At 40.0% G+C, this 20,906-nt stretch overlaps 2 protein-coding genes and 2 pseudogenes across 3 annotated transcripts; all 4 read left to right on the top strand.

The window, feature by feature from the left end:
* The first annotated feature begins 3,245 nt into the window (after positions 1 to 3,245).
* On the top strand, positions 3,246 to 5,790 carry LOC145491989 (microfibril-associated glycoprotein 4-like). Its single transcript, XM_081471295.1, has 3 exons — positions 3,246 to 3,689; positions 4,162 to 4,545; positions 5,401 to 5,790. The coding sequence occupies exons 1-3, from the start codon at positions 3,410 to 3,412 to the stop codon at positions 5,661 to 5,663; spliced, it is 927 nt and encodes a 308-aa protein (XP_081327421.1). The 5' UTR covers positions 3,246 to 3,409; the 3' UTR covers positions 5,664 to 5,790.
* A 3,210-nt stretch (positions 5,791 to 9,000) lies between these two features.
* LOC145492066 (uncharacterized) lies at positions 9,001 to 9,382 on the top strand. Its single transcript, XM_081471382.1, has one exon. It carries the CDS (start codon positions 9,041 to 9,043, stop codon positions 9,350 to 9,352), a length of 312 nt encoding a protein of 103 aa, XP_081327508.1. The 5' UTR covers positions 9,001 to 9,040; the 3' UTR covers positions 9,353 to 9,382.
* Positions 9,383 to 9,409: 27 nt separating this feature from the next.
* On the top strand, positions 9,410 to 10,679 carry LOC145493703 (ryncolin-1 pseudogene; annotated as a pseudogene). The gene is made up of 3 exons (XR_014050152.1): positions 9,410 to 9,421; positions 9,760 to 10,147; positions 10,350 to 10,679. The product of XR_014050152.1 is annotated as a ryncolin-1 pseudogene (transcript).
* Positions 10,680 to 17,479: 6,800 nt separating this feature from the next.
* On the top strand, positions 17,480 to 20,355 carry LOC145493702 (fibrinogen-like protein A pseudogene; annotated as a pseudogene).
* The last annotated feature ends 551 nt before the right edge of the window (positions 20,356 to 20,906 follow it).

The following is a 20,906-nucleotide window of genomic DNA, read 5'->3' as shown; positions in this document are numbered from 1 at the left end:
CTGGCACAAGTTGTAGAGAATAAGCAAGAGAAACAGAAAATGTATAAGGATTTGAAATGTAAGAGGGAAAGATCCTTTGTAAGAAATGACAGGGTGCGGATACGAAACTCGAGGGCTAATTCTAAGACTGATAAGTGGATTCCAGGCACTATAATTAAAGTTTGTGGGCCTAGAACCTATGTAGTTACGACAGGACACAAAACCAGATATGTACACACTGATCACATGATAAGAGCACATGATAATGTACCAGATGATGTCAGTGAGCCAGATGTCGTGGTGCCTGAATCAAGTGGTCAGAAAATAAATGATGATAATGTGAATCCTCTCGATAGTACTTCTGAACCACATGTAGATCTGCCTGAGAACGAGGATACCGTTGTATCTCCTTTAGTTGTAAGTAGTCCACCTACAGTTTTGCGAAGATCTCAAAGGATTAGAAAACCAGTTGTTAAACTTAAACTGTAGCTGTAGGTTATCACTATGTCTTGGGTATAAGTGCATCCTGAAAATCTGGGGGAAAGCAGTGTAATATATTCGTAACCGGAAGTTGTGTTAAGCTGTTGTATTACCCAAGATGCTTAGAGAATAAAGTTGTTGTGTTGAGCAAGCCTCGTGAACTTGTGTTCTTATGTCACCAAGCCATACTTTTGCTAGTATGTTTCACCGCCAATCTTCAACATGTTTTTCGTTTCTTCCTCCCTTTAGCTCGCCTTGAATACTCGTTGCTGGCCTCGGAGGAAAACGAGGAAGATCGAGAAGTTTCACTGCTTGTGCTGCTATCAGAAACATGTTCAGAATCTCCACATTTATCCGATCCATCCGCCATTTTCCTACATGAGCCGGTCACTGGTCAGAGCCCGCACGATTTTGGCCAGCGGGAACCAATAGAAAGAGACGAACTGCACTTGTTTCTTAAGAGCGCTTCCCAAGCCCGCAATCCTTTTGTACAACAGCTTACCACGTAATACCCGATCCTTTAAAAAGTTTTCGTATAACAGAAACAAGAACGGAATTCCAAACTCGTGACTTTTTCTTGCAGGGGAGCACGCCTCACCAGGGAAACTAAGAGTCTACACCAGGGAGGAATAAAATTCACCAGGGAGTTTTCAAGAAAACACCAGGTGCCAGGGAAGTCAAAATTCCACCAGGGAGGGCAAAATAACCCACCAGGTCGGGCTTCACCAGGTCTGTTACAGAGGGGTGTCATCTTATGGGAACGCAACGGTTTTGCTTGAAAGGTCAATTATTCTTATATTTTGTGAATAAAATCTACTTATCCTGTTGCTGTGTTGTATTCTTTGTTGTTTGCCAGCTCCTCAGGGCGATCTAACGGCGAGATATCGTTCTATGGGTTTCAACTAGTACTAGTGATTTTTCAAGCAAAACCGTTGCATTCCCATACAAACCTTTACAAATTCAAGCCTTTGTAACACAACACCTTCCGTAGGGCTACATGGCGAGAGTTACGTTTAGCTTAGTCAAATTCGGTCGTTGTGTAGTAGTATATACTGTATACATGTATGCCATAAACTTGTCACGTTTCACTGAGCGTTCGCATAAAAGTAACAAAAAAGCTAACTCCTCGCATTGTGAGCTTAGGCCGCCTGTGTTATATGTGAATTTCGTTTTCATGGCGTTAGGATAGAATGTTTTGTTAGTAGCGATCTCTGCTGGGAAGCCAGCTGTGCCTAATTCTAAACAGTTGGCGCAAAATAGCTAACACACGACATTATATATAGTGGCGGACAACAAACAGGGCGAATGCAGCATTGTGGTCAATGGGTCTCCATTAACCACAATGCTGCATTCGTCATTATTCTGGTCCAAACAAGGAAATCTTGACCCCAATATATACAACAACTAGACGAAATCAAAGCAGTCGACGACAGCGAAACGGGCCAGCGGGAAGAAAAGTCCAAAACTGCAATTTTGTTTGGCTAATTTTTTCGCGTATCTAATGAATCGCGACTTACTCATTGATCAAGTTCACGTAAAGTATTAGCATTGAACGTTTCAAGGCGACGACAAAGCCACGACGGTCGCGAACGATGCAAGTTCATGTTCCACCATTTTGGTTGTGTTTTCTGGATTTCATCCCGGTCGACCGGGCTGAAATTTCCCATATGAACAGACCACAGAATTGGTCCCGGTTACCGGGCTCATATGAAGAGGCCCTGACAGACTTAATAAGTGACAACAGGTTTTTCCGCTCTGAACTCTAACTAGGGGACTGACGGGCGTTGAGAGGCCTAACTGGCTGGAAGACTGTGCTTGACTCGGGAATTAGCTCAGAGCAACTCGCTTGCTGCGGGAAAGGAAACTGTCACGGGTTCCAAAGTACCGTCGGATCTGCTACAGCTGAGATCAGGACACTCAGAGAACTTGGACTTCACACGTTTATTCTTCGTGCTTCGCTATACGCCTACGATGTACAACTCGTTGACGTAAAATCGACTCACAAGAGTGCGAGCACTGCTTTTGTATCACACAACTCAAATTAACATCATAGAAAACAACAAACATCAGAACAAATGGAAGGAGACTGGATAAAATCTTCTTCTTTTACAACTAAAACAAAACGAACGGATTCAGCTGGAAAGTTCGCAAACCAACGAACAGCTAGACAACTTTAGCTTAAACTATAAAAGGAGAACTAATGACAGCCTAGATGACATGAATAGAGTTGGCTGCATTGAAACTGGCGTTAACTAACTAAACTCAGTTTTACAAAATAAATGTGCCAACAAAACTCAACAAAAGATATATGCGTAGGCTGTATACTCAACGTAGAAAGCTGCATAAAGATACATTATTTTTCGGCCAAGGTTAAAAAAAAAAACAACAAAAAAAAACGTGAAACTAAAAGAAAATTACTTGTCCAATGTTTTTCTCATTTCACAATATTAAAATTTGAACAGCGAAGACCATTACGCGAGTGTATTAAAACTTATTTACTTAAAACGCAATATAGATTGCTTTATCGCAAGTCACTGTTTATCTAAGTCCTGAACACGAAAGAATTGTCGACAAATATACCAGCAAAACAATGCTCCAACAAAATTAAATCAGTAGTCCTATTTTTTAACATTATTACTATATTTTTCCCTTGACAACAAGATATCAGAGAGATGAACGAAGACGTTGTGATTATGTGTAAGAAAGTGCATGAGAAATATATTACCTTATGATCTAAGAAGGAACATTGACATGTCATTTATTGCGTTCGATAAATGTCCACAGACCTTGTCATCTGTAATGAGCACTCAGCTGAGAAATTGCAAGAAATGAATGAAAGGGCTGTTCGTCTAAATACAGCCCTAGAAACACGAAAAACATAATCCAAAGAGTTTATAATTGTCAGTTACCACCGAATAACAACAGACTTGACGACTGTTGATCTGAGAAGATGACTGTAACAGCTGTTGTGGTAGTTTTTGGCTGGAGTTTCTTGCTGACAGGGATCTCTGCCGCGAGCACTAATGTTTCTGTGTCTAAATCGTCGGTCCAAAATGGCCAAGGGACAACAGTGCCTCCAGCGAATGACAAATGCGGCACTGTGGTTCATGGAAACTACTACGCCGGGGTGAACAAGGAGGTCAAAGCCATTCTTCAGGGAATCCAAGCTCAGTTGTCCGAAATGCAAGAACAATTACGGGAAATTAAAATATGTAATGGCAACAAAACAGGTGAAGAAAAAGATCAGTGCTTCGCTCATTGAAGACCACCTTTTCAATCCTTCGTTAGCTAATTTCTGACCTATCTGATAACATTAAATATGCAGTTCTACATGACTTGCTTCGTACTAGCTTAAGTTAACTTGCGCAAAATTCAGTGCGAATTTTCGAGAATTTTAAAGATTAGGAAAATTGAGTTCGAATAGTGCTTTTAATTTCCGCTCGTAAGAAATCTCCGGAGTTCAGAACTGAATTTGATTTAGCCTTGCGGCTTAAAGGATTACATTTCTTGGTTTTTGTTTTTTGTTTTTTTCGCAAACCTCAAGCCATAACGAAACCTGTTTCAAACTTGTGAAGCCTTGTGCAAAATTAGCAAGTATAAAACTTACAGCGTAAATACTATTTGGCTTGTTAGTCTAGCACTTTCACAGCCCGAGACTGCGCGCTGACAAAGATCTTAAAGTGAGTTGATTCCTTTCCGTAGGCAACAATAGACACTGTGCTGATCTGTACAAAGCTGGGGAAAGAATTAGTGGTGTGTACACGATCCATCCAGATGATGGTGACCCTTTCGATGTTTACTGTGACCAGAAAACAGCCAGTGGAGGGTGGATAGTGATACAAAAGAGATTGGACGGCTCGGTTGATTTTTACCGAGGCTGGGCAGACTATAAACGAGGGTTCGGCAACCTGAATGGTGAGTTCTGGCTTGGACTGGACAAGATGCACCGACTGACCAAGGAGGGAAGAAATAGGATTCGAGTAGAACTTGAGGACACTGAAGGAAACACTGCCTATGCTGATTACGACATGTTCGCTGTGGCGAGTGAGAGAGCCAAGTATCAACTAAGCCTGGGGACTTACTCTGGTAAGGGAATGATACTGAATAATTAGTTCGACCACTAGCTACCATGACAGTAAAATTTGAAATGCTATGTTCTTTATGTGATAATCTTGCAATGTCATTTACAGCTCTCCAAAAGAGTAAATTCAAATAGCCATCTTCGGCTGTCAATGGAAATATAACACGGTTTTAATTTCGACTGTAATTTGCAATTGATTTGGTCAAGAGGAGAGCGTAAAAATCTCGGGGCACTTTCTCATACAATCAGAAAAAAAAAACGTGACGTGACGGACTTGCACATACTTTCCTGTGCTTCCCACTAGCTGCACTGTCCTTCCTTTTTTAATTTCGGTTGGTTCAATGGATTGCCTGTTTCCTTTGTGTACATTGGCGAAAGTGATCGTGATTACTCAGTAATCACCCACCAATAATTACAAAGTTTGGTTTTGTTTAAACGACACACTTTAAATCACCGTAGAGTAAAACACATTCCCTGTATTTTATTACACACTTTAGTTTTTACTGCATAATTTTTCCTACCAGATCAATAAGAATTCTGTTCACTCTCAGAAAGGTTAAACTGATCAACATAAGTTTTGGATTTTTGTATCAACCACCGCCTCCTTCACAGTTTAATATTAACATGATATAAGACTTTCAACTTTTGGGCCTCAATTTATCCTTTAAACTGTTACAGTGTTGATACATCATTAATTAAAAATCCCAGATTCTGTACTCTTTAAATTAGATAATTCAATTATTGTGGTAAAAAAGTATGTCTCCTTGACCTTTCCTTAACTAGCCTCACCGTATTAGACGTCTGGAGACCCGCATTATGTACCTAAGCGACATTCTTTTTTATTTTTGTTGTTTACCCAGGAACTGCTGGCGACTCTTTTTCCTTTCAGCGCGGCGCTCCTTTTTCAACCAAAGATCAAGATAATGACCCGGATGCCCGTCACTGTGCAGTAACCTTTAAAGGAGGATGGTGGTACACTTACTGTCGCCAAGCAAACCTGAATGGTCTCTATCATCACGGTAATCACAAGTCCCACGCTGATGGAATCAACTGGTATCATTGGAAGGGAGACTACTACTCCGCCAAGAGATCTGAGATGAAAATAAGACCAGCAGATTTTTAAAAAATTTTCTGTCAGTAGTCCGTTGGGGTTTCCTTCATCATGAATAAAATTGATTTTATTCAAATTTTTTGATGAAAGTTACTTTGGTCTCTTGAAAAGGAAGGGCGGAAATACTATATGTTGGGAATTAATTGTTAGGAATTAATTAAGAGCTATTCTCGTGCTTTTTAGACAAGCAGCCTCTAGGCTATCTTCATAAGAGAAGGAAGAAGAAGAAGAAGCAAACAGAGGCGAGAGAACAGAAAACCTTGCTTTACCCTGAACCGTTTAAAAATAATGCCCGCAAGCAAGTATAGAGGAAATGGTCGTCGCAAACTCATTTGATAATTTGTCAATTGGAAGTGTCACTGTCAGAGAAAAACCGGGCAGGCATACAAGCTATTAAAAAAGATAAACCGTTAACCTTGACATTTACTGAAGTATGCGTTCTTTTCTCTTCGAGACATTAACACATCATGATTTTGGCTCCTAAAGCGGTCTGCAACAGCTGAAATGTAGGGCAACTTTATGTGCATGGTGAGATATCCTAATCTACCTGTGCGTCGCGGGTCGCGGGTAAATTGTTGCGGGTCCAGAAAATTGTCGCTGGGCCAAAAAATCGAGAACTTCTAATTATTTTCTAGTTTCCCAAAAACAATAACAATAACACTAACACTAGACTAACACTAACACCAACGCTAACACTAGCACTAGCACTAACGCTAACGCTAACACTAACACTAACACTAACACTAACACTAACACTAACACTAACACTAACACTAACACTAACACTAACACTAACACTAACACTAACACTAACACTAACGCTAAGGCTAAGGATAACAATGACAATGACAATAACATTGACAGTGACAATGACAATGACAAGGACAAGGACAAGGACAATGACACTGACAAGGACAATGACAATGACAAGGACAGTGACAATGACAAGGACAATGACAATGACAAGGACAATGACAATGACAAGGACAATGACAATGACAAGGACAATGACAATGACACTGACAAGGACAATGACAATGACAATGACAATAACAATAACAATACCAATAGCTTGAAAATTAGCCGATAATAAATTTTAAAATTTTAGTTTATTTTTATTCGCAAGAAGCGGGGAGCAAAATAACTCTCGTAATTTAAACACATCCCTTCAGTTAAACAAACAACAAACCCACGAAGTTCAAACACATCGATCCCTAAAATTTGTATTCAGTTAACATTATTACAAAGGCAAACCATTATCTTTCAAAGCTGCTATTGTGACGTCACTAAATGATCTTTCCGCTCTGATTCTATCCAGTGGTTTAAAATTAGTCCAATGCGGTATATTGTTTATGCATTGTTGGGTACTTTCTTTTCGTTAACTTCGAATTTTTGGAAAAATCTATTGAGAATAAAAGTTTGATAGCTTAGTTTACCTTTGGAACGAAGTGACTATTCTTTGGAACGAAGTGACTATTTGGTGGAACGAAACGACTCTGATGGAACGAAGTGACCGTAAACCCATAGTGATAATTTTAAAGGCAATTTACATTTAGTATTGTTGTCAAATATTTACATTGGCTATGGTGAGGTGTCAAAAGGTTCAACTCAAAAGTGCTGTTCATATAAATTTCATATAGTAATACAACTGGACAATATATTTACTTTGTGGCTGCCTCAGTTCCAGGCTTTCTATATCTCTTCGCCCTGCTGTCATACTCGCTTGAAGCCTCCTGAAGTTTCCTTCTGGACACACAAACCAATTAAGTTTTTGAAGTCTAGAAAAACCCTGATATTCCAAAAAATGCAGCTTGCCGATCGTCCCCACATTCGATCGACATAGTTGCGTGGCCCGTGCAACGGAGATTCGCACGTCGTGGAAAGTTTCAGAAGTCGAGAAACATAATAAGTTGTGTAATCGGCAACCTTTTCGCGCCACCAAGAACAGTGTAGAAATCGCGATACATTAGCGATATAAATTTACGATATACCTTCGATAAGTCCGCCGTGAAAATTGATCGACGAATGTTGTTCCCTTGCGTCCATATCACAGCTTGTGATTTCCTCGACTTCGTTGAATCTTTTTTTCTGAAACTCTTCCCGGGCCAAGCAACGAAATCAAAGCAGTCGACGACAGCGAAACAGGCCATCGGGAAGAAAAGTCCAAAACTGCAATTTTGTTTGGCTAATTTTTCGCTTTTCTAATGAATCGCGACGTACTCATTGATCAAGGTCACGTACTGAGCATTAGTATTGAGCGTTTCAAGGCGACGACAAAGGTGCCCCGTACAATGAGAAACGTTTCATAAGGGAGAACATATCTCCCTATAAAGAACGAAAGTTGATTCCATATGAACACCAATTTGACTGCCGTGACGCCAAGTGAAAACGTTGTTCGTTTCGCCGAACGCGATAAACGTTACATTTTAGTCTGCTTGCCTGGAAAGCGCAAACTGCGCGGGGGAGGATGTTTCGCGTAGAAAACATTTCAAGTTCATGGCCACGTTACGAATTGGAACTGAAATAAAAACAATAGCTAAAATATGATTATTGTACCCTTAAGACGAAGTCGCTCCAAATTTTAGAGCGACCACAAAGCGGCTTCTAGGATCTTTTGCCGCCTAAAAGACCTAATAAAGAAGATATCAGAAAAATGAACGAGGGGGTTGTGATTACACATGTATATATGTACAAGAATTGGAAACGGGGATGTCCTCATGAACTGATTGTCGAACGAACAAATAAAACGCCGCAACTTTGCAAGGGCAAACGCCAAAGCCGCAAAAACAGTCGAGTGCTCAAAATGGAAACGGCTTGTTGTGGTCATGTGAATTTGTTCCTATATGAATTATATTTCCTTTTAGTAAGTTTTTGATACCTTTGTCAGTTAGCTAACTTTATATAAAACTGCGCGATTTTGGAGCTTGAGTTGACAAGCTGACACAACAGGTTAGACAAAACAAATTAAAAGAACAATGTTCCGAATTAAAATTAAATCCTAATTCAAATACTTCACGGCGCTAATTGTCAAAAACAATCGACTTGGCTTTTAGCATAAATTCGATTATGTGTAGGAAAGCGGCCTCAGTCAACAGGTTGCAGTTTTAAAGTTTATCAGAAATATTAATATATTGCCTTATGATCTAAGAAGGAATATTTACATTTCATTTATTGTGTTCGATAACTGTCCACAGCCCTAGTCATCTGTAATAAGCACTCAGCTGAGAAATTGCAAGAAATGAATGAAAGGGCTGTTCGTCTAAATATAGCCCTAGAAACACGAAAAAACATAGTGCACCTCAGCCACGTCACAAGGAGTAATCCATAGGGTTTATAATTGTTAGTTACCACTGAATAACAACAGACTTGACGACTGTTGATCTGAGAAGATGACCGTGACAGCTGTTGTGGTGGTGTTTGCTTGGAGTTTCTTGCTGACAGGGATCTCTGCCGCGGGCAGTAATGTTTCCGTGTCTAAATCGTCGGTCCAAAATGGCCAAGGGACAACAGTGGCTCCAGCGAATGACAAATGCGGCACTGTGGTTCATGGAAACTACTACGCCGGGGTGAACAAGGAGGTCAAAGCCATTCTTCAGGGAATCCAAGCTCAGTTGTCCGAAATGCAAGAACAATTACGGGAAATTAAAATATGTAATGGCAACAAAACAGGTGAAGAAAAAGATCAGTGCTTCGCTCATTGAAGACCACCTTTTCAATCCTTCGTTAGCTAATTTCTGACCTACCTGATAACGTTAAATATGACTTGCTTCGTGCTAGCTTAAGTTTGCGCAAAACTCAGGGTGAATTTTCGAGAATTTTAAGGATCAGGAAAATTGAGTCCGAATAGTGCTTTTAATTTCCGCTCGTAAGAAATCTCCGCAGTTCAGAACTGATTTTGATTTAGCCTTGCCGCTGAAAGGATTACATTTCTTTTCTTTTGTAAACCTCAAGCCATAACTAAACCTGCTTCAAGCAATTGTGAAGCCTTGTGCAAAATCAGACAAGTGTTAAACTTACAGCGTAAATACTATTTGGCTTGTAAGTCTAGAATTTTCACAGCTCGAGACTGCTGGCAAAAATGTTAAAGTGAGTTCATTCTTTTCCGTAGCTAGGCAACAACAGAAACTGTGCTGATCTGTACAAAGCCGGTGAAAGAATTAGTGGTGTGTACACGATCAATCCAGATGATGGCGACCCTTTCGATGTTTACTGTGACCAGAAAACAGCCGGTGGAGGGTGGACAGTGATACAAAAGAGATTGGACGGCTCGGTTGATTTTTACCGAGGCTGGGCAGACTACAAACGAGGCTTCGGCAACCTGAATGGTGAGTTCTGGCTTGGACTGGATAAGATGCGCCGACTGACCAAGGAGAGAAGAAACAGGATTCGAGTAGATTTAGAGGACACTCAAGGAAAAACTGCCTATGCTGATTACGACATGTTCGCTGTGGCGAGTGAGAGAGCCAAGTATCAACTAAGCCTGGGGACTTACTCTGGTGAGGGAATGAAACTGAATTAGATGGAAACAGTAATTAACATAAAATTAAAATATTCTACATCCTTTTTTTAGACTACCGCCGCCATTATATTTATTGTGGTAAACGAATGTCTCCTTTATCTCTTGTAAATATCTTTATCCCTATTAAACGCCTGGAGACCCAAATTACATTTTTGTTTTTGCCATTGTTGTTTATCCAGGAACTGCTGGTGATTCTTTTGCCTATCACCTTGGCGCTCCTTTCTCGACCAAAGATCAAGACAATGACGCAGATAGCCGTAACTGTGCAGTAACCTTTAAAGGAGGATGGTGGTACATTGGCTGTCGCCATGCAAACCTGAATGGTCTCTATCATCACGGCCCTCACAAGTTCCACGCTGATGGTATCATCTGGCATAAGTGGAAGGGAGATTACTACTCCGCCAAGAGATCTGAGATGAAAATAAGACCAGCAGATTTTTAGAAATTTCTACTGAAAATGTAGCCTGTTGGTTACTTGTTTAATGATGAATAAAATTGATTTTATTCAAATCTTTAGCCGAAATTCCTTTGGTCTAGTGAGAGAAAGTCGGAAAGAATATAAATTGAATATAAATTGCTAAGAATCAAGTAGGTTCTTTTCTTGCACCTTTTAGATGATCAGTTTCTCCACCATGTGTATGAATGAGATAAAAAGGCACAAAGAAGAAAGAGATAACAAAGCCTTTATACTAAAACGCGAACAAAAGAGAAAGTGGTTTTTAAAAGACTCAGGGTTACAAGAGTGCTAGCTACCCAAGATTAAGATTAAAAGTTTCATTTCATTTAGCGGTCCCGCACAAGCGTTTCTTTCTACAGAATAGTTAAACAAATCACAAAAAATACTGCTCACTAGTTTTCATTGTTTGGATTTTAAATAAAACGAAGATATCAATAAGATATCTTTATTTCAATTCGCAGAGAAAACATTTTAACTTATAACAAGAGAGGACAAGGAGTAAAAAAGTGTATATATGGACTTTATTCCCAAGGTAATCCCTCTTACGTTATTTTTAGATCAATGCTCTACCTTGGATGTAAGCTTGTCCGATCACTTCCGTCTGCTTGCAGCGGACGAATTCCTAGAAAGTCTGCCCCGACTGACATTTCACAACTCGATGGGTTCGATTTATTCGAAATATCAGAAAAAATTTTGAAGTCCTCCGAAAGTTGCCCAAGTCTAAGTCATTTCCCTTATATTCAGAAATACAAGCAGTGAAGAAATTGAGAGATTTGACGAAGTTTCGTCAAACGGAGTAAATAATATTCATGGATTAAACGATTATGGCGAACTTTAGTCAAATTTGTCAAAGCGAAAGAAGGTTGGCGGAATGGACGAGTTTGCAATTTTTGGCCACTTGTGTAAATAACATGACGTGTGCATCTCAGTTTAGTTGCAAACTTTCTGTCGAGCTTAGACGCGAGTTGCTTTTCTTAAAGTTTCGGAAATATGTAAATTTATTATATGGCTAGCTCCGTGAGCGGGCAAGATGAATCAAATCCAGCGCTGTGATTGGCTACCCGAGCGGGCAAGATGGAGCTATCTTGCCCGCTCGGGACTACCCACCGTGTCCCGCGAGAAAAATTTCGCCGAAAGCCATATAATAAATCCTTTATTGACCAAGCTTGTTCGGCCAAGATGGCTGGATATTGGCCTCATTCTTTTTTTGCGAGTTTATGGACCTCGACTCCGTCTCGGTCCATAAATACGCAAATAAAAGAACTTGGCCGATATCCAGCCATCTTGACCTCACACTTGGTCAATAACCCATACATACTTCTTAACAATCAAAACCCTGTAATAATCAGCGGTATTTGGTGTAAGTTCAGACATGCGCATCGTACCACGACTGGATAGCCATGCTGGAATACAACTTGGGTCTTGTTTACTAAAGCTGTTTTTATCCAAATTCATCGTGCCCTTGGAACAAAAATATTACATGGTGTAAAGTATGAAACAGAAATTCAGCTACCAATTTAGCTCAGTATAAGTTTTGGATAATTATGAATTACAGACAATACGCAAGTGGGGTGATAATCTCAGCCAACCGGAAGAAGTTCAAACAGATCAGAAATACACAAATTACGAAACTGCGCCCGGAATAAGCTCGAAGGATAGTGCAACTAGAGTAACAACACGTTTGTTAGTCATCGGCACCGATGCTATCGAATTTTCCCCCACTCTAACCTGGGATGCAGAGGAACAAAAAAAAAATGTCAGCTACGAGACATAAAAATTCTTCTCAAGAGCCCAACTAGTACGTGACGATATTATGTGAATTTGAAACATTGAAGAACTCTCTCATCAAGGACCGAATTGTACTTGGTGTAAACCACACAAAAACAAGAGAAAGATTACTCGGGGTGCCAGACCTTACACTTGAAAAAGCATTAGATGTGGTACAATCTGCAGAAGCAACAAATTGGACAGCGACTCATCAGTGCATGGAATTGAAAGGGAGAAGAACAAGTCAACCTACAAGAAAACACCCTCAGATAATGAAGGAAAAAAACCTCCGAGCAACTCGTTCAAATGCTGGAACTGTGGAACCAGACATGGCGCAAGGGAGTGTCCTGCATATGGCAAAACATGTAACTGTTGTCAGAGACGAAATCGCTTCCAGAGTGTGTGCAGATCACTGAAAAAAGTCCATGGACTGGACGTAGAGCAACAAGAAGAAGAACATGATCTTGACTCAACCCTATCTGTAGGAGCCGTCACTGCAGAAGTTCAGATCCAGAATGAGCAGTGCTATGTGATGTTGCCAGTAAAAGGACAGACACCGGTTCTCAAGTCAACATCGTACCATTAGAAGACCTAAAGAAGATAGTTGGAAGCACTCCACAGATAAATGCCTGCACCCATAATCTAGTCAGTTATTCTGAGGACAAGCTAACTGTACTTGGCACTGTTAAACTACCAGTGAAATCCAAAACAGATGTAGAACATGAGCTGACGTCATTCATTCCAGATAGTGGAAACAAATCAATCAGAATTTTTGGGACTCACATCATCTCAAGATCTGGGTCTAATCAAAGTAGTTCTGGCGGCCAAGACAGAGAAAAAAGCAAACCGAACCAGAGAGAGGTGAGGAAGTTACCAAGTTGTCTGAAGAACCGAAAGAACAAGTACTGCAGAAATACACACGAGTATTCACTGGGTTGGGACGTTTGGAGAAACCTTAACATATTGAATTAGACCCTACTGTGACACCTGTCGTTAGCTCGCCTAGAACCGTCCCAGCAGCTATTCGCGACAGAGTGAAAGAAGAATTAGATGACATGGAAAAGCGAGGTGTTTTTCGCAAGGTAGAAGAACTCACTGATTGGATCAGTTCTTTGGCCATTGTTGAAAAGGCTAATGCTAGTTCTGAGTTTGCGGATCTGTTTAATAAAGCAATAAAGCGAGAACATTTTCCCCTACCCATCATCAAAGACATCACTACACGCATGGCAAATGCAAAATGGTTCGCCAGGCTAGATGCAAACCGAGGATACTGGCAGATGCCTCTTGACGAAGAAAGTCAACTTCTAACTACCCTCAATACACCGGTTGGGCAGTACTGCTATCAGGTCACTCCATTCGGAATCACATCTGCCCAAGAGGTCTTTCAAAAGCGGATGAGTCAACACTTTGGCGAATTGGAAGGAGTAGAAACCGACATCGATGACATAATAGTGCATGCAGAAACAGAAGTAAAACGCCACCATCGTCTACTAGCAGTCCTGGAAAGTGCCATCACCAACTGATAAGAAAGGATTAGAAAGACTCTTTGGAACAGTCAATTATCTGGGAAAGTTCATCCCAAATCTGGCAACCGTCACTGAACCTATCAGAGTTCTACTACGAAAGGACGTTGGATTTCGGTGGTTTCGATCGGTAGACGTTTTTAACTAGCATCACTCCCTGAATTGTGCAACACGAGTTCCAATTACTAATGACTACTATTGTTAGTGCGCACACGTTCTGTGCATCACGAAAGGCATGGTTTAACCGCCCCCCACGCGCTTGATCTGGCAATGAAAGCAAAATTTTTATACTGTGACCAAATCAAGTTTATTGAACCTGTACTGACACCAGGAATACCAGAACAGCAGCGTATTGCTAACCACTAACTGTCGACGGCTTCCAGCTGAAAACCTAGCTGCTATCTGTTGAAAATTATGCTGAAATCCAGCTGTAAGCATGTACCTACAGATGGCGTAGTGCCCGCGCAAAACAAGTACGACAGACGCACCATTAGGCTGATTTAGCAAGAGAACGGGAACGCCACTTGACGACGGCGCGCGCTGTACAAATACCCAAATATCGTCAAATTAGACCATATTTGGGTATTTGTACTGCGCGCGCTGTCGTCAAGTGACGTTCCCGTTCTCTTGCTAAATCAGCCTAATGTTACATTGGGGAGGTGACAGGAAGAAAAGTAACGGGCACCGTAAAAATTTTCAAACTTTGAAAACTTTTGCCATGCCCGTTACATTTAAAAAACGCGTGGTTTCCCCTACATTTTAAGTTATCAAATGAAAGTGGCAAGTCTATTCAACACGTGATTAGTTTCTAGTGTTGATGAAAAGCTATTTAGACTGTATTTTAGCTAAACAAAGGGAAGGCTGTTAGCGACGCTAAAAGTTTTATTGCAACGATTTTGTTATTAAAAAGTTTTATGTTACCATTTAAGGTGTAGTCTTCAGATCTTTATAAATGTGTTTGCTTTTCTGTATGCGAATTCTAAGGAAATCTGTGAAGAAATATCCTTTCCTTCTTTTTTCAAAAAAAGGTTATTTCAAGACCAAAGATCTCAAAAAATGCGCTGCTACCCCCATTTTTCTTTGTGAATTCCAGTAGCCCTTGCAAAGATCTACTCTTTTCCCATGGTTCTAATCTGGCGCAGAAACCTTTTTCTTTAGCATGTTTAGTAGGCAGCGTCCTTAACTGGCCACTGTCAAGTGATGAATCTCAGCTTTGCAATACAAAATTGCCCTAAATTTGACAGAAACTTTCGCCTCTTCTCTTTTGACCATTTTTCCCAACTCTGTATCTTTTTTCTAAAAAAACGGAGAGCAAAAAATTCAAATGTAGCGGTATAAAACTGCGATCTGGTTAGGCAGCGTGGTAGATGTGTTACCCAAGAATTGCATGGCGTGACACCGTGGAAAAGAGACTGATTTAGAAATATCAACGTTACACTTACGTCTTCGTTCCCGGCACACAATTTATCATTTCAAGCCTTTATCATCAGTGTCAATGCTCTGTTACAACTTCACGCGCCATCCTACTTTTGACTACTTGTCTAAGCGCGTGCGCCAGAGTGAACATGCGCGCGCGAAAGTTAAATTTGATACTTTTAAAAGCAGGATGACGCGTGTAGTTTTAACAGCGTACTTACTGTAACGAAGACTGCATTAGACAGTTGAAATCCAGGTGTGCTGCAAATAATTGGTGATAGAATATATTCAGGACAAAGAGAAGATTTGCAGGTAAAGAGTCTCAATTATTGCAATGCTTTCCTTCTGTATATTTTTCTGCAAAAGCTCTTTACTTCTTTTTCGCCATCAAGAGACGATGCAAATGCGTTTTTGTCAAAAAAAATATCCTTGCTGTAAAGAAATCTGAAAAGTTTAACTTGCAGGACAATCCAACCGCATAAGTGAAAAGACATACCTATATCTATTGCAAGCTAAAACGATCGCAGTACAGACTTAATCGCTGAATTAGACCGCATACACGAATTAGTTTCGAGTATTTAGTTTGAAAACTTCCGACAGAATTACAGTAATCGGGTTCTGCTTTTGGTGCTTTGTAAAACTCTTTAAAGGCTGGTTTTCACTAGCGACGGAGTTGGAGTCGGAGTCGTAATCAGTCGGGAGTCGGAGGCAGAAGCGGAAGAATTATGTTTTTAACAGTTATTATATTGTATATTCCAAATTTGTATTCATAGAATTGTTTAGGTTTAATATGTAATTTTATTTTCCGAGGGCCACAAGTTTATTAGCCCTTGACTGTTAGTGTGAACCGTTCTTAAATAAAGTCTACTTTAGTTTATTATTATTATTATTATTGTTATTATTATTAAAAAATATTTAAAAAATTTTGTTAATCGTATCTATTTAACAAATTGACGTCAGTTTTTCATGCGTCTGTTCTGTTATTGATGATGAATTTCGTCATAACATTGTCAAAGTAGCTGTGGATCCACGAGGCGATAGCCGAGTGGATCCGCAGACTACTTTGACAATGTTATGACGAAATTCATTGTCAGTAACAGGACAGCCGTATGAAAAACTAACGTCAATTTGTCTTTTACGATAACAGATTGTCAAATTGTCCGCTCTCGCTCGTTGACGCATCGCATCAATTATAAATTCATGTCTCTGTCCGCATACTGACGATGAAAATTAGCCAATGAGCGTGCGAAAATTTCTGCAGTTATCGTAAAAAACAAAATTCTCGATCGTGATTGGTTCTCTGCGCGCCTATTTGTCACGTAATTATAAACGGCTTTTTAGCAAGTAAAAGTTTGTAAATTCCTATAACTTCTGAAATTGTGTATTAAAACCTGCTAACGACTTAAGGGTCGCTTAAAAACGATTTTAAATTGACTCGTTTTGCTTTCGAGGTGCCTCAGAAATTTAAGCCGTTCCGCGTGAATATAAATCGTTCCCGAACCCGTCAGATACACAGTAGAGATATAACAGATATCTTACTAACCTCGTTTTCTCGGTGCGTACTAAGTTACGGATATTCGCTTTTCCCCTTCGAAGAGGGAAAAACAAGTGAATGAATTTCGAACGCTTAAATAATTTACCAATGCCTAATAGCGCTCTCACACAAATGTCCAAAGTTAAGGAGCCTGCTTCCTTTTGGAATTTTCAAAACCGAAAATCTTGTGTTGTTAATAATGTCCGCCATTTTGTGGCCATTGTCGTCGCTCATAGTTCTTTTGCGAAAATTTTGGAAATAAAAGCAGACCTGAGCAAAAAATCATAAAAATCTCTGAGCGAAATATAAAGGTTTTTCATTCTTCAATCATGTGCCACATTGTTTTTTTTATTTCACTCGGGCTTCGGGGGCATTCTCTCTTCACACTCGTGATTTACACGAAATATTCAACGTCTGTGTTTTTTTTCCTATCAGGAATCAATTGAATACTTGATTGCATTGATAATAACCCAGACCTCGACCCAGTCCGGTCCCGCTCTAGCGAACAATAATGACTCAGTATATATGTTCTTTGTTGGTTAGATTTTTTCAGAAATGGCTTCTCAAAAGTGGATCGTATTGTTCGCTTTTCTCTCGCTGTTTACTTTCATGATGGAAATAAGAACTTCTTCGGCTTGTCTAGCGGAAGTGATTCTACAATTAGAAGACACTATCAGCGCTCTTCAAACATGTGAAAACTACAATTATAGCGGTAAGTCACCTAATTGTCCTGTAAAATCGAAACGGAGACGAGACGAAGAACGCTTTCACAAAGTTATTAAAGGATCAAGGGTCTTGTCAAGGGAAAGGGTCTCCTTGTTTTAGATACTCTTGTTATACATACGCAAGTGGGCAAATACCAAGAACTTTTATTCCATTTTTTGCCAGAACAACCATTTGCCGGTTTCGAATCTAGCTTGACAATTAAAGAGTGATAACAAGTATATTTAACACAAAACTAGGTTTTGGTTTGTAACGTATGGTTTTACATTTGTCTCGATAATACCCATTTCCACGGTTAACTTTTCTTATTTACATGACAATATGATCCAACATCGTGGTAAGGCAATTTCGGGCAATTTTGAATTTTGCTTTCTGTCCGAAATTGCCTCGCATCTACCTTGGATTACATTGTAATTTAAACGAGAAAAGCTAACGGCGAAAACGGCTTTCCAGTCAACTGAGAATTAATGTATGGAAGAAAGATGTTTCTGTTAATCTGCCAACTGGATTTAGAAAGTGTTATTTTTCACGTCTTGCCGCTGTTGAAGCGGAGCTCCTGCTCGCCGAAGGCTCGGGAGCGGAGCTCCATACCTTAGAAAAATTTGATAAACCATCGATCGCAAAAATTTGGGTTGTCATATGAATGCCCGTACTTCCGTCCGTACGTCTGTACCCAAGCCCAAAACCTTGAATAATAGGATAGTAGCACCATTACCATACGTACATATTTGAGATTAGACATTCATGTTATGGTCAATTGACAGCTGTCATATCAAGGTATTCGCTGACCAGTATCACGTGACCACATTGCGGGCTCATGCTTAGAGTTTATTGAGGTCGGATACTTTTTTAAGTTGACCGCAAGTACTGGTTTTCCATTGGATCGCAGGCTCAAGTCAGGTTATTACTTTGGGGGAGTAGGAGAGAAGGAGGCAGTACGTGCAAAGGCAAACTTTCAGAACAAATTAACCCCTGGCGCGTTGTTGACTTTTCTTCCGACATCTTCCTAGCACAATCATTTCTTGGAAAGTCCCTGAGATATTGCGTACATAATTTCTACAATCTTGGTTCAACTTATAAGTCTTTCTGGGTGCAGTTTGTTAAAATATTACTGGAAAAAAAATAGCGAAACCTCACGCTGAATAATTACATGCTCACAATTGATCGTGTTTTTTGAGTTTCTGATTCAAGAAAAACAAATCCTCTTTCTCCTTTATGGTTAGTTATTGCAATCAGAAGTTCCGTTTTTAGGTTTGGCTAAATCTATGTATTATACTACTCGGCAAGAAGTTTAGATTTTAGCAGGAAATGTAAATTTTTCTTTTTCTTTGTTCGTTATGGAACGTATTGCTTCAGTGACTTAGGATGTAAAATTGCAAAGTCTCAGCACCCGTATGGCAAACCCGACAAAGATTGTCAGGATCCTGTAGCTTCAGCTCCTGAGGCCGATACACTGGTTGATAATTTTTCTCTCCCATCTTGAGTCACGTGTAAATCTCGGGTCTTAAGAATCTCTCCATCACATCTTACCTCCCTGGGTGAATCTGTTCAGGTTTTATCCCAGGATGTCTGCTTTGGAGTGGAATTGGACACTACTTCTCTGACCATCTTCCGAAGCCATGAAGGTCACTCAGAACTTGAGTCTCTTTTAATTAGCCTGCTGGCTCACAGAGAGGATGACCACTAAATCTGGCAGTTAAATTGTCTGTTAATTAGTTTTTGTAACCAAACGTGTGGGCCGGAGTTTCGGATTTCTCAATGGGCTTCGTCATGTTTCACGAACTATCAAGTTTTATCATCATCATTACGTATATTTTAAACTAAGAGTTTTGCGAGAATATTCACAATATTGTTTATTTTCTTTCTCATGTCACGAGGTTTCTCCTAATTCTTTTGACCCTCCCCGCGATCTCACAAGTGGCGATTTTGCCGTTACCGCTTAGGGACTAGCGTGCGAAAACATCCGTCCAAAGGCAGGGGCGGAATTTTCCTTCTTTGGTTGTCACACACAAAGCGATTAATTACCACCGCAGACACACCCATGGCCTTTCATCAGATTTCAGTTTAACAGCCTTGTGACCAGTATTTATTGTTCATTGTAGCTCTACTAGCACTTTTCCCACCCACCCTCCCTGTTCTACGCTATATTTTAGCATCTTACTATTTCAGGAAACATATTATTATCAAGGCTAAAAAAAGAATTTCTGTTAACCAGGTGTAACACTAATCTCGGTTATTTTGCCGCAGTTGTCACGAGAAACTGTGCTGATCTGCAAAAATCTGGTGAAACTGGAATCAGTGGTGTGTACTCGGTCAACCCAGATGATGGCGACCCTTTTGATGTTTACTGTGACCAGCAAACAGACGGTGGAGGGTGGACAGTGATCCAAAAGAGATTGAACGGCTCGGTTAATTTTAAACGTGGCTGGAAATATTACAAACAAGGGTTCGGCAACCTGAATGGTGAGTTCTGGCTTGGACTGGACAAGATGCACCGACTGACCAAGGAAGGAAAAAATAGGCTTCGAGTAGAACTTGAGGACACTGAAGGAAACACTGCCTTTGCTGAATACGACATGTTTGCTGTGACGAGTGAGAGAGCCAAGTATCAGCTAAGCCTGGGGACTTACTCTAACTCTGGTGAGGGAATCAAACTGATTCAGATGCCATTAGATTAGATGCCCAAAAAAAAGTCTTATGTCACTTTATTTGTTGAACTTGGGCTGCCATTTTACAGCTATCCAAAAGAGTTTATAAAAAATATCTTCGGCTGTCGTTGGAGTGATTGGTACGAGACATACAACGGCTTTCATTTGACTGAAAATGATTCGCAGTTTTTTTTAAATTATTGACCAACTTGATTACCGTATTTTCTTGATTAAACGCCGGGTCTCCCAGGTAGATTCGTAAATAAGACCCTAACGGAATTTGTATTCGAGTTATAGAAAGCTATAGGTATAGTTTTAAGATATTTTAAAGCTCTAAATATAATGAATAAAAACTCCAATAAAATCCAGGCTCGATTAAACTGCAAAAGTCCGCAAACACCTGATCCTTGAGTCAAGTTTACTGGGGGTGTTTAATCGAGAAAATGCAGTACTTTGGCTTGGGTTTACGACGATCAATTGCGAACCGATCTAACTCTTTGAGCAAAACACACTCGTTTACTGCTTGTTTTTTTCTACCAGATAAATAAGAATCATTTACTTTCAAGTACATTAAAAGGTCTTAAGGACGTTCGCGCGAACATTTTCCAACATTGATTTTTTTTCTGAGACTTTTACCACTGTAAGATGACGAGTTAGTTATGTCAGAA

This window comes from Orbicella franksi, chromosome 7 (assembly GCF_964199315.1).
Source record: "Orbicella franksi chromosome 7, jaOrbFran1.1, whole genome shotgun sequence".
Lineage (NCBI taxonomy): Eukaryota > Metazoa > Cnidaria > Anthozoa > Scleractinia > Merulinidae > Orbicella > Orbicella franksi.
Note: the sequence above shows the minus strand (reverse complement) of the source record. Positions and strands in the feature narration are given on the sequence as shown.

Excerpts from the sequence above, each read along its gene's own strand:
- LOC145492066 (XM_081471382.1), top strand. The coding sequence starts at position 9,041 with ATGACCGTGACAGCTGTTGTGGTGGTGTTTGCTTGGAGTTTCTTGCTG.
- LOC145491989 (XM_081471295.1), top strand. The coding sequence starts at position 3,410 with ATGACTGTAACAGCTGTTGTGGTAGTTTTTGGCTGGAGTTTCTTGCTG. Across the intron at positions 3,690-4,161 it reads ATGTAATGGCAACAAAACAG|GCAACAATAGACACTGTGCT; the intron begins GTGAAGAAAAAG and ends TCCTTTCCGTAG. Across the intron at positions 4,546-5,400 it reads AAGCCTGGGGACTTACTCTG|GAACTGCTGGCGACTCTTTT; the intron begins GTAAGGGAATGA and ends TTGTTTACCCAG.